The 12,013-nt window shown below is 36.8% G+C and overlaps 2 protein-coding genes across 5 annotated transcripts; one reads left to right on the top strand and one right to left on the bottom strand.

Moving 5' to 3' along the window:
- Positions 1–6,054, bottom strand: LOC137744880 (serine/threonine protein phosphatase 2A regulatory subunit B''beta). Its single transcript, XM_068484690.2, has 13 exons — positions 5,589–6,054; positions 4,773–5,015; positions 4,504–4,609; positions 4,330–4,429; positions 3,721–3,826; positions 3,463–3,553; positions 3,120–3,261; positions 2,762–2,909; positions 2,477–2,586; positions 1,648–1,804; positions 1,233–1,358; positions 975–1,125; positions 1–510 (listed from the first exon to the last, which is right to left on the bottom strand). The coding sequence occupies exons 1-12, from the start codon at positions 5,736–5,738 to the stop codon at positions 985–987; spliced, it is 1,620 nt and encodes a 539-aa protein (XP_068340791.2). The 5' UTR covers positions 5,739–6,054; the 3' UTR covers positions 1–510; positions 975–984.
- Positions 6,055–6,182: 128 nt separating this feature from the next.
- On the top strand, positions 6,183–10,712 carry LOC137745302 (uncharacterized). 4 transcript variants are annotated; one of them, XR_015954120.1, is made up of 7 exons: positions 7,875–8,053; positions 8,213–8,312; positions 8,393–8,423; positions 9,037–9,320; positions 9,428–9,501; positions 9,726–10,044; positions 10,425–10,712. XR_015954120.1 is itself a non-coding variant. In XM_088681246.1 (4 exons), the coding sequence occupies exons 1-4, from the start codon at positions 6,281–6,283 to the stop codon at positions 10,422–10,424; spliced, it is 609 nt and encodes a 202-aa protein (XP_088537372.1). In that variant the 5' UTR covers positions 6,183–6,280; the 3' UTR covers positions 10,425–10,712. The 4 variants fall into 4 exon arrangements, 1 of the variants encoding a protein (XP_088537372.1); XR_015954119.1 differs by having other exon boundaries at positions 8,213–8,423; XR_015954121.1 differs by lacking the exon at positions 8,213–8,312 and having other exon boundaries at positions 7,876–8,053.
- The last annotated feature ends 1,301 nt before the right edge of the window (positions 10,713–12,013 follow it).

The following is a 12,013-nucleotide window of genomic DNA, read 5'->3' on the forward strand; positions in this document are numbered from 1 at the left end:
TTATAAACCATGAATATCAATTGATAGTAACCAAAATCTGAACCAAAATTGCTTGACAAAGAAAGTTTGACACAACCTAATGAATTTTACAAATGAAAGTAGGCCAACAACCAATCATTATGACAAAATAAATTAAGAAAACCTTAAATAAGTGATATCTTACAACTTGAGGTAACAAATTGAACTAAAAGGAGAGAGCTTGAGTGTTCCGGATGTTATCATCATTCAACTGGCAGTGGTTAATCATGAGCAGACAGGGATTCTGAATGCTACGGTTTGATGTAACGGCCTTCCATTCTGACCCATCATTTGTTCAATTCATGCACGCGTGGACCAGAATTCATTTTGCTGCTGGAAAAAGGTACCTTGACACCACCAAGTTCAGAATTTACCCTTAACAAAAGTGCAGGTGTCTGCACTACAACAGCTCGTTCGATATACTAATTCTATGAGTCGTCAGTTCTGTTGATTGCCAGTTTAAAGAAGAAACTGAAAATACCTACCCTATTCCTGCAAAGACAGACAAATGCACAGGTGGAATTTCCATAGGCAACGGAGACGAGAAAAATAAATTGTGCAAAAAACAATAAACAACTTGTAGCCATGCAAAATTCATGCGATGAGTGTGGGACTTAGTATTGGTGTCTCAGATAGTATCTCAAGAACCAAATATAACATAAGTAAACATCCATTACCGCATGAAGTCAAACAACAGAGCTTCGTCATACATGCCTACAAGTTGTTTATGCAAACTAGATTAAAAGTATTGACGAGATTTTAGCATCTGCATCTATTGTAATTTTCATTTGTTTCCACTACATGACATGCAGAGTCTAAGAAACTGAGGTTCATAACATGTTTTAAATCATTTACTCATCAGCCCATCGTAGGAATGTAATAAAATAAAATGGAAGGGTTAATAAGTTAAAATAAAGCTATGCCATATTTATTGACTTCAAACCTAGGTAGGTTACCTGAGTTGAATCAAAAGGGAGCCTCTAGTGATTCGTCCCAAACTTCGGCACTTCCATTGGAGGCATCTTCAACATCTTCTTCCATTGAAAGTCTGATGTATTCTCTATGTGCAAATCGATCCCACTCTGTCAAGGTTGGATTCTCACGTTCCTGTAAACATCAGCAAGGCTGTTACCAGCAATAGAAATGCAATCCACTACATGTTTATCTGGAATCTTCAAACTTCAAATGATGAGAGGAAAAACTGTTCTATGCACCTGACGAATGAGAAATGGATCACGAGTTTCAAAGGCCATGAACTTGTTAAGGTTGAAAAGGATATTGAAAACACTTCCTGAAAGTTTACAGCCTTTCAGATCATGGAGTGTGATATAGCTATCATTCTGCAATAACAACGCTTCATGTCAACCACAGTAAAACTATATCTAACAGACTGCAGAGCATTCCATTCTTTTAAACAATTTTCTTGGGGCAATAAACCTCGGAGGATGCTTATTTCCAGGATGTTACATGCCAGCAACATAATCATCAATTAAGGAAGAGGGGTTACAATTTATTCCGATAAGGACTACTTGACCTCGACCTTGTACTTTTAGGTTTTGTTTAAAAAAATGCAGTTTAATCCAAAAAAGAAAAGATAACAGTAAAAGGCTCCAGTCAAAAAAGGCAAACCTCTGGTCCAATCATGTCAATTATCTGGCACAAAATATCCTCAAACAGAACAGGTTCTTGGGCCATGCATTCCATTCTATGCAATTGCTCCTCATAAAAGAATTGCAGTTCATTCCGCGTCAAAATTCCATTTCCATCCAAATCTATGCACTTGAACCTAACATGAACAATGTAGTGTCACAGCTACTACACAATTGATAGAATAACTAACTGTGTAAGGGTAAATCAAGTAGATCCCTCCATCCACCACTTAGTAAACTGAGGTTGCACATTCAAATACACTTAATTGAAGCCTCAAATATCGATCTGTGTCCCATCCCAAAGTCAAATCTGATCAAAACCTAACAAGAACAATGAATCTTCCGAACTGCCTCTGAAAGCAGGACATAGTAACGGTTTTATTTAAAAAGTTTTCAGGGAAAAAGTTATCAGTACTCTACATGAAGTATAGATAACAAAGTTTCCACCTAATAATTCTTGTATACAATTATTATGCAACTGATTTCACACATCCCATGATTAATTTAATCTTTATTTTTTTTCAGAAATAAATCACGATTAGTTCCTGACTAGCCTAATTCTTGTTAATGCATGGCTGACTTTAAATGAATGTTGAATCAACGAGGCTGATTCAAAAATTAATACAACAATGTGGAAACCCATTTTTGCATATTCTGTAATGTTTCCATTTTTTCTGTCGAACTACCCAGCACATATGTTCCACTTGGACGTCTATCTTATATTGCTGCATTACCCATAATTACACTTGACCGCTACATCTTGAGAAGCAAGTTACTGACTGAAAAAAAGATAAGAGGTAGAGATATACCAGAACTCAAGGCTAGGCGAGGAAGATTTATCCTCCTCTGAGAGAATGAAGTTGACAAAATCTTGATATCCCATCTTTCCTTCAACCTTGCTAGTAAACTTTCTTGCGACCTGAGAAGCCAAAAATAAACTCATTAAATACATAATCGAGAATGCATGTCTGTGTCAGGGAGGGAGGGAGGGAGGGAAAGATAGAGAGAGAGAGAGAGAGAGAGAGATCAAGGATTAACCTTTTATTGAAAGAATCTTTTTCTTAAAATTGGTAAACAAAAGCTTCATGACAAACCTGGGAAAATATTCTGTCAACAATCCGGTAGGTAAGTGCATGGTTACCATATCTGATCAGGTTCTCTTTATCGATCAGAAAATCATGATCTGTATCCAGCTCCCAAAACTTGCAGTATATCACATAAAAGTGCTCATAAGAGAAGTACCTGTAACAGATTATATAAGAAAGAAAAAGTTAGAACAAAAGTCACTGATATCACATATCATACATAAACATGCAGTATGCAGTAAGGAACACACTCTTGCAAACTATTCCAGATTGTGTGAAAGAAAACAGGCATAATGATCCCTAATTTTAATGGCCAGACCCTATAGTCTATAGTAAGACAGACTAAGTCTGTATCCAGAATCTTTACCTCAAAACCTTGTTGATGTCCTCTTCTTCATCTGCATGTTGCATTGCATCAATCAAGTTTCCACGCTTTAACTCCCTGAGTGTGAGATGACCGTTCCCAGATCTATTTATGTAGTAAAATATTCTGTATATTACAGTTTCAGCTGGACCATTTGCAATAATATCTCAAGTTAACGTGTGCATCATGTGAAAGGAATTGCTTCAATCATAACCAGAGTAAAAATGCAACACCAAAACAGCATAAGTGAGAGGAAGGGAGAGAAGAAAGGAGGGGGAGAGAGGGGATTGGAAACTCTACAAACTTATGGTATTAAGAAAAGGCTGATTGTAGGTGGAGAACAAACCATATCTTTCCTGAAACTCATGCGTGCTCTGTAAGAACTCCAACCCTGGATGAGTTGCCAAAAGTTCTCGAAGAACAGGTTTAAAGTCATCCTGTTATGAAGCAGGAACAGGATTTAGATACTCGTTACTGCAGCAAATGTACTAATTATAATAATCAACATTGCATTTAATGGTATGATGATTTTGTAGAGATATCAGGTTGTACACAAATTTGTAATAAACATAAAAGACGGAAAGAAATAAAGCAAAACAAAAACCTGAGTGAGATATTTGAGATCTGGTTGCTTTAAGATCGAATAGATCTGAGTAGCTACATCCATCGTCAACATGTTTCCACCAACCCAATAATCAATAAATGTTTCCCTACAAACAAATTAGTAGGAAAAAGTAAGAGCATGGTTTGCAAAGGAAACAACCGAGCTTCAATAACAAGAGAATTAACAAGTCCAGAGGAAAGTAAAACTAAGGAACTTTCTTTGGTAAAGAAAGAACCAAAGAAACAAAATATGACTAGAGCAGGGGCCACCCAGAATTTATAGTCAGGTGAGGTCACAACATTAGTTAAACCAAGAGTTGGCTACAAGCCAGCTCAGAAAAAAAAAATAGCCTCCAGGAAAGCTACTTGACCCCTTCTCCGCAATCAACCCTTATAAAGGACATTGTTTATCCACTTCAGACAGAAAGATTCATGCACCTTAAAGTGGGGTAATAGAGTTGGTGAACAAGAATCGAGACATTTTAAAAGTAGAGGAAAATAGTTGTGGTTACATAAGATAAACCACAGCAAGGAAAGATATTGAAAGGGGTGGGGATAACAACTTCGAAACTACACCCTTTCACAAGCAATGACAAAAAGTGAATATTACCTTGTTACAAATCCAGTGCTGTTAGCATCAATCTTTCTGAAAAGAGATGTGGAGAAGAATGAGGGCAGCTTGCAGATATCCTTAGCAACTGATTTAAATTCTGATACACCAAGGAGACAGTTAAAAGCTAATTCTAGTTGTACAACACAAATTCATATCTTGAGTATATCTCACCATGAATCTGCAGTCCGTCTGAGTTGCCAGAGAAAAACTGATTGATTCTAAATAAGCATTGATCTTTTAGTTCATTTGGAGGCGGGCGACCATTTAGAAAGTAAAACTGCAAGTGGCACAAAATCCAAGTTACAAAAAATAACCTACCTTTCCCTCTAATTAAAGAAAACCATTACAGCTAGATAGTTCAAATGACAAATACAACGCATAACAAAAGAAATAAAAAATAGTGCCACCTTATTGCCGAAAAGGATTAGGATTTGTCAAACCTGAGGTATCACTTCTTTAACTGGTTCGCTAACTACTTTCAGGGGAGAACCTAAATGAGAAGGACCAATCCTCTGTTTCATAATGCGAGGGGATCCAGATGAACTTCTTGGTGACAGTGGTGGTGCACTGCCTGCTGGAAACATAGAAGGCAAAGTACTTCCTGCAGTGGCATGTGGACTAGAAGAATTTCCCTGAACATTCAGGGGCCTACCTGCCTTTGCTTCAGTTAGCAGTTGTGTCACCTGCAACCATAAAGTAGGGAAAATGAAAAAACTGTCATGCATCAGAAAAGATGAAACAATATGTAGTATGTAAATCATAGGTATCCTAATTAAATAAACTTTAGCATTTCCAACAACTAATTACAAATTTGTAACTACTTTAAGGCATTAGGTAATTTCGAACATTGCTAACAATTTACAATTTTCATCCCTTTTTCCATACTGAAATGTGCCCTTTAATGCTTCATTAATCGCAATGTCATCATTTCCGAACAAATTCAATACCATGGGCAGGAAAATCAATATATACTAAAATCAACTCAGCATCATTATTTCTTAGCTCTCATGCTGTTTTCACAGGCTAGAACAAACACATATACACATCCATGCAAATTATGTGTATCTGAAAACATACACACATGAAAAAACACAGAAATTTTTAATTCAACAGCAAAAAACAAAGCTCACCAAAATTCAAAAACCAAAAAATGCACCCATAAATCCTTCGAAACTCAAGAAGATGCATAACCAAAACAATGCGAAAACACCAAAAATTTCAAATTTTGAAGACAAAACATTTGGGTTTTCAAGTACCAGGCGATTAGTATCGGGAAGCGAAAGCCACTGCTCGAACAGCGACTCGACGTAGCTCGGATTCGATTTGAGGGCCAAAGGGGACACCTCATTGAGCTGCAACAGCTCGGCGTCAAACGACGCCGCATCCACCACGATTTCCATAGTCATCGAGACGCATATACAGATCACGGAACCCTAGATTCGGAAATTCGAATCCCCCGAAGCGCTTTCCTTTCTATTATAATATTCGTTTCAAATCAATGCCTTTTTGCCCGATTGGAAAAAAAAAAGAGGTGAGATTTGAAGTGGAAGAAACCTCAGATCCTTGAGGAATTGGAGTGTTTGGCGAGAGAGAAAACGGGGGAGAAAGTGAGGGAAAATGAGAGAAAATCCTTCGGCGATTGATGCTCAGAGGGGAGAGAGAGGGAGGGAGAGAGAGAGAGAGAATAGCCATAGCAGCTCCAAAATTTTATACAAGAAAAGAAAGTCGAAGAAGGGTGTATACGTGTCAGTGTGACATTGGCCCGAAACTGAATCATCTACGGCCAGCATCATTACTTTTTCCTGCAACTTATTGCAACAACGAATAAAAAACTTCCCCGTAGTTCTTTTTTAATTAATTTACCATTTTGTTCCAACATCGTATAAAGCTGTCATTTTCCCTCGGGTTTTCTTTTCCCTTGGATTTTCTCGGGAAACAAACAGAAAATATGGAAGGAGAGGAGCTGCGTCGTTCCGAAGCGGACACGGTTGATCTTCTGAATCAATTCGAACGTATCTTGGAACCCGATCCCCAAATGTAAGTCATTCGTACTTGTATGTTAGTAGATAATCAGTGATTGCAGGTTTAGCTTCTCTGTTTTCAGTAAAGACGCAGACTTTGTGTTTGATGAAATGCCCCATGGAGTTTTGTATATATAGGTTTTATTCGTGCTTGGTTGGTGTACCTTCACAAAGTGTAATTTCGGTGTCGAAAAGTACAGATATTTGATCCCAAATGGATTGATCCATGCGTGTATAAAAGTCACAGCTTGGTTTTACTTGGATTTGATATTTTTTGGAAAATGTCCATTCAGTTTTAGTTCAAATTCAAAATGTTGATTCAGTGTTCGTTCATTACTGTTACTGAATCTGGAATTTCGATAACTGTCCAAGTATGCCGTATTCTTATGCTGAAAGTTTTTGAATTGTGTGTGTGTGTGTGTGTAATTGTGAGTGCATTATGATTTTGTGTCGAGGTGTTCTCTTTTTTTATTTTTTTTTATTTTGGAAGGGTTCTCAGTTATGTTTTCGGAATATGTAGTAATTCCATCGTCTTATATATTGTTCTTTCCTCTTGATTGAACCCAGAGATGAAGTGGGATTTCTTCACCCGTCCCAGTTTTCGAAGCTGAATAAAGAGGCAGGCCATTCCTCACCCTCATCTGATGACAGTACCGTGCTGCACTCAGCTGATGGCAACTCAGTTTTTTGGAATAGGGATCATAAGTTGGGGATTTCAACGCAAGTTCTTTTTCCGTTATATGAGGCTGCTAAGCATGCGTTTATGGCAGCAAGTAGACAATATAAGGCACTTAACAGCAAATCAGATGTATCTGGGGATGAGAAGTCTTTGTATGTGTCGTTATCCTTGGATAATAGTTTTGAAAGTGACGTCATGAAGCATAGCGGGGCGCTTTTGTTGCTAAGTAGTGATTTAGGCACTGCATGGCATTCCAGGTTTTCCCCCTTTTCATTTTCGGTTCAGTAGTACTTTTTCCTCTCTCTTATACTTGTTCTAACATAATTGTTTTAAAATAGTAGCAGATATGCATGTGAAGCAACAGTCCTTAGTAGCGTCATGTTCTTTGGTTTCCTGATATGGAGATTCATCCATCTTCCTCTAGAGTTTTTGATGTGCAATTATTTACTATAATTATATATCAATAATTTTGGATCTTCTTGATCTTGTCTGCTTTTCAATTTATGTCATCATGTCATGACACCAACTTGATCTAGTGTATGTGACGCAGGAAGCTTGTTGTGTCACAGAAGCATAAGCTCACAGCATTTTTGGATAAACAACATGTGTGGTTAATTGTTTTGCCATCTTTGTTGTCATTTTTATTCTTTCTATGCATGTTTTTGGTTGCAATTTAACAACTGATTGTAGAAACTTTTGTCTTTGTATGTTGATGCTTCTTAATAGTGGTGGTGCCGTGCATATTCTTGGTTAAATTAATCGAGTACATCCGTAATTTGGAATAGTTCTTTTCTGAATTGGCAAGAATTTTTTCAGCCGAGGAGATTGTTGGATATTCTGCTAATTGGAGCAACGGAAGTGATAGCCAGTGATTGGTGGTATCTTTTGGCAGGATTACAAGGACTTTGTTGCGGATGGGATTCAAACAGAACCTTTCAACTTGATTAACGAGGAGAGGGAAGAAGGTTATTTTAATGCAGATGGAAATTATATTACATATGCCATTAAAAATGAAGTCAAGGTAAACATGTTTATCATTTTTGGCAATAAGCATGTTTATAATTCTTGGGTAGTTAATGCTAGAGTGTTTATCGGACAATTAGGTTCTTGGAGGTTACTGATGATTTAGAGCATAAAATATTTTTTATACTGAAGCTTTCATCTCTCTGATTAAATTCAGTTGAATTAAGTAATTCAATCGATTACTTAATTCGGTAAAAGAGACAACCAAAGAACGTGGAGGTGGAGTCAAATACAAAATCATAGAATCAGAAACTAAGGTAATCTTTATGCATTTTGTTTGATTTGTTTGAATAGGATGATTTATAACTGTTTCAATATTATGCTTCTTTGTATGCAGATTACCATATGTATTTGAGAGCACGGCTGATGTAAGTTCTCTCTTTAAGCCTCTATCTCTCTGTGCAGCGATCTGTTTTCTGTCAATTTTATTCTTCTGTATGCATTATGTTTAACCAAAGGTTCCTAATCTTTTATTTATGAGTGTGTGTTGCTTGGTCTCCAATGATTATTTATATTTTCCAAGAGTATAATGGGAGGAAAAATCCATTCAACCTCCACCAAATTGTAGGGAATCCAACTAAGATGCTTAAGTGATTTTTTTTCAGCATGATAAATGTTTAAGGTTAAGGTTTGAAAATTGCAGATTTATAAACTATGAGTAGAGTTTCCGGGCAATATAGTCATTTCTTAATGGGCAATGAATAATTAAGGTTTGAAATCGAAAAGTAGATTGCAAATGTCGTTCGAGATGAAAAACGTACAGGAACGTTAGTTCTTAGCATATGTGAAACATATGTGAATTTTAATCACAAAGTGCAGTTGTACTCGAAACTGAGAGAGTGGCGTTTAATTGTTCTCCTATGGGATGTGGTTGATCTTACCCTTTATATGTTTAATATTATATATGCTTAGTTGAGTTATTTTTTCCTTTTGGGATTCAAGGCCATACACTATTGATCCGTCAAATTTTTTGCCATGAAGCAAAATGTGGTGACTCACGCAGACAGCTGACTCCTTTTCAATAGAAAGGAATAGCCAAACTAACCCAGCTGGAAAATAACGTTCACCAATCACTGTCTTCGCACTTTTACTTAAGTGAATACATTGTTGTTCATTCTGGCCGTCTTTCCAAGATCAAGCCCCTTGCTCAGTTGGATAAAGTTTGCATCCTTAGTTGTGCCGTATCGACAGGTTTGGATTTTTGGGTGCCCCTCTCATGTAGCAAAACGAAAAATTATCTTCAGTTGCTGTTTATTGGCCTCGCTGTAAGTTTGGACAAACTTTGTTGATCCCATATTCTTTATTCTAATAAATTGCATTTATTTTCTCTTCCGTATTCATACTGATACATGCATGATCTTGGCTACTGAAGGTGCAAGATTTCTGGGGCGCCACTGAGTATTGGGGTGGAGTCGGTGGACTTGAATCCCAAGACATTTGACAAAGGTATATATAATTTTTTCCCATTTTGATTGGTTTAACAGGTAGTTTAGTGGGAAAACCTTGAAATAGATTTTTGCTTATAACATTCTTTCCCCGGTGATAACTAAGAAATTCGGAGTAAATGATTCATTATTCTTATTATGCGTGGGACATGAAGCAACATAGATAGTGAAGTAGTAACTTTGACTTTATATTTTTATTTTCTTTCTACTTTTCATCTACCCAAGTCTACAATGCACGTGCGACTAAGGAAAGACCGAGACATCAACCAGTGCAGAAGCTCCTGATAGGACTAATTGCAGACAGCTCTGAAACTACCTCTTCTATTCAAACGCGGAGGAGAGAAACTCCAACACGTTTTGATGCAAAGCAGTTCGTCTCAAATTGCTACTTCCTCAGTTTCTCAAATCTCAACGATCAATCTGCAGTGTCCCTCAAGCGGTTTCTCTCAAACTCTTACGATTTGCATTTTGTTTCTCTCCCTACACTCTCATCAGACTATCACTGCTCTCTCAGATGAACACTACAAATTTAAGCCTGATGCTGGTATGTGATTTCCACTCCATCTCATCTCTTTTTTCAAATTTTACGGTAATTTTCAAACCTTTTGTACAATCAGGTAAATCTCCATATAATTGAATAATAGCTCCTTCATCAGTTCATTGGCTTTGATGTTTGACTTAAGTAAATGGGAAATCATTAATTGGTATGGATCAAGATATATTTCTTTTGTGTTTTTGGATAATTTAAAGGGATGTGCAAATAGATGGGAACAGTAGAATTCATTTTGATTAAAAAAAAAAGAGAAAATAACCTTGCTGGATTATACTTCTTGGTTGTTTGATGAAGTTCGCACTAAGTTAAATAGATTGACAAATTTAGTTTTTTATATGGAATTCTTACTGATTCCAATTCGTAATATATAGCAAGAGAAAAATCCTGGGCAAAAGGCACCAATTCAACAGCATGGTGGCCAAGAAAAAGGATGGCCATTCCCAAACAAGCAAGACCAGAGATTGAACAGGAAAAATCATAAACACAGCAGATGTGCGGTGCCAACCTTCTGATATGGACATATGTACATCTTTGTATTTGAACGATGTGCAGTTGAAGACTGCCAATCTTTTGATACTATGATTATTTTGAGTACATGATACTATGAACTTATGTACATGAATTAAGCTTTTATAGCATCTCTACCATTTGAACAGTGAGCAATTGGACACTGCCAACTTTTGATAATTATGAACACTGTAAACCTCTATCTTAGGTATAGAAATCTAGCTTTAATAAATTATGTTTTCTGTATGTACATATTATCAAAACATTTTAAACACCCGCAGCATCGCGCGAGCACTTGCTAGTTTTCATCTAAATCAAAATTTGGTCCAAACCAAATCAAATTTTGCAGTAGCATATTTTCAAACTAGCCCTCTTGAAGTTGTTTTATAACTGGTGTAGTGTACTGGACTGTGTTCCTATAAACTGAAAAATCTCTCATCATTGTGTGAACCATAAGGAACCACAAGTCAACTTACCGTGTAGAATTTGGCATTATAGTGGAAAAAAAGAGCACCTCCTATAATTTAGGGTGTAGAACCACAAGTCAATTTACCTAGACTCAAGTCTTCAGTCAACTGCGCCGCGGAGGCTGGTTTATTAATTATAAGAAGAAGAAAGTAGTTCCGGTAGAATAAAAGAAATGTTGAAAACTTGGCATTATTATGGATGCCCACACAAACACACACACACACATTGTCAATTCTCATACAGATTGAAATTGACTTTGGGGATTCAGGAGATCATATTTTCCAAAAGGGTGCTGTAAATTTTCAATGTATAATTAATGCATCATTGTGTGAACCATAAGGCACTGCGTAGAATTTGGCGTTAAAGTGGAATGAAAATGGCGCCTCGTAAAATTTAGGGTGTAGAACCACAAGTCAACTTACCGTGTAGAATTTGGCATTATAGTGGAAAAAAAGAGCACCTCCTATAATTTAGGGTGTAGAACCACAAGTCAATTTACCTAGACTCAAGTCTTCAGTCAACTACGCCGCATAGGCGGGTTTATTAATTATAAGAAGAATAAGTAGTTCCAGTAGAATAAAAGAAATGTTGAAAACTTGGCATTATTATGAATGCCCACACACACACACACATTGTCAATTCCCATGCAGATTGAAATTGACTTTGGGGATGCAAGAGATCATATTTTCCAAAAGCGTGCTGTAAATTTTCAATGTATAATTAATGCATCATTGATCATTGTGTGAACCATAAGACACCGCGTAGAATTTGACGTTAAAGTGGAATGAAAATGGCGCCTCGTAGAATTTAGGGTGTAGAACCACAAGTCAACTTTCCAAGTAGAATTTGGCATTATAGTGGAAAAAAAGAGCACCTCCTAGAATTTAGGGTGTAGAACCCCAACTCAATTTACCAAGACTCAAGTCTTCAGTCAACTGCGCCGCGTAGGCGGATTTATTAATTATAAGAAGAAGAAAGTAGTTCC

The sequence above is a fragment of the Pyrus communis genome, chromosome 12, assembly GCF_041283825.1.
Source record: "Pyrus communis isolate YQ-2024b chromosome 12, ASM4128382v1, whole genome shotgun sequence".
Lineage (NCBI taxonomy): Eukaryota > Viridiplantae > Streptophyta > Magnoliopsida > Rosales > Rosaceae > Pyrus > Pyrus communis.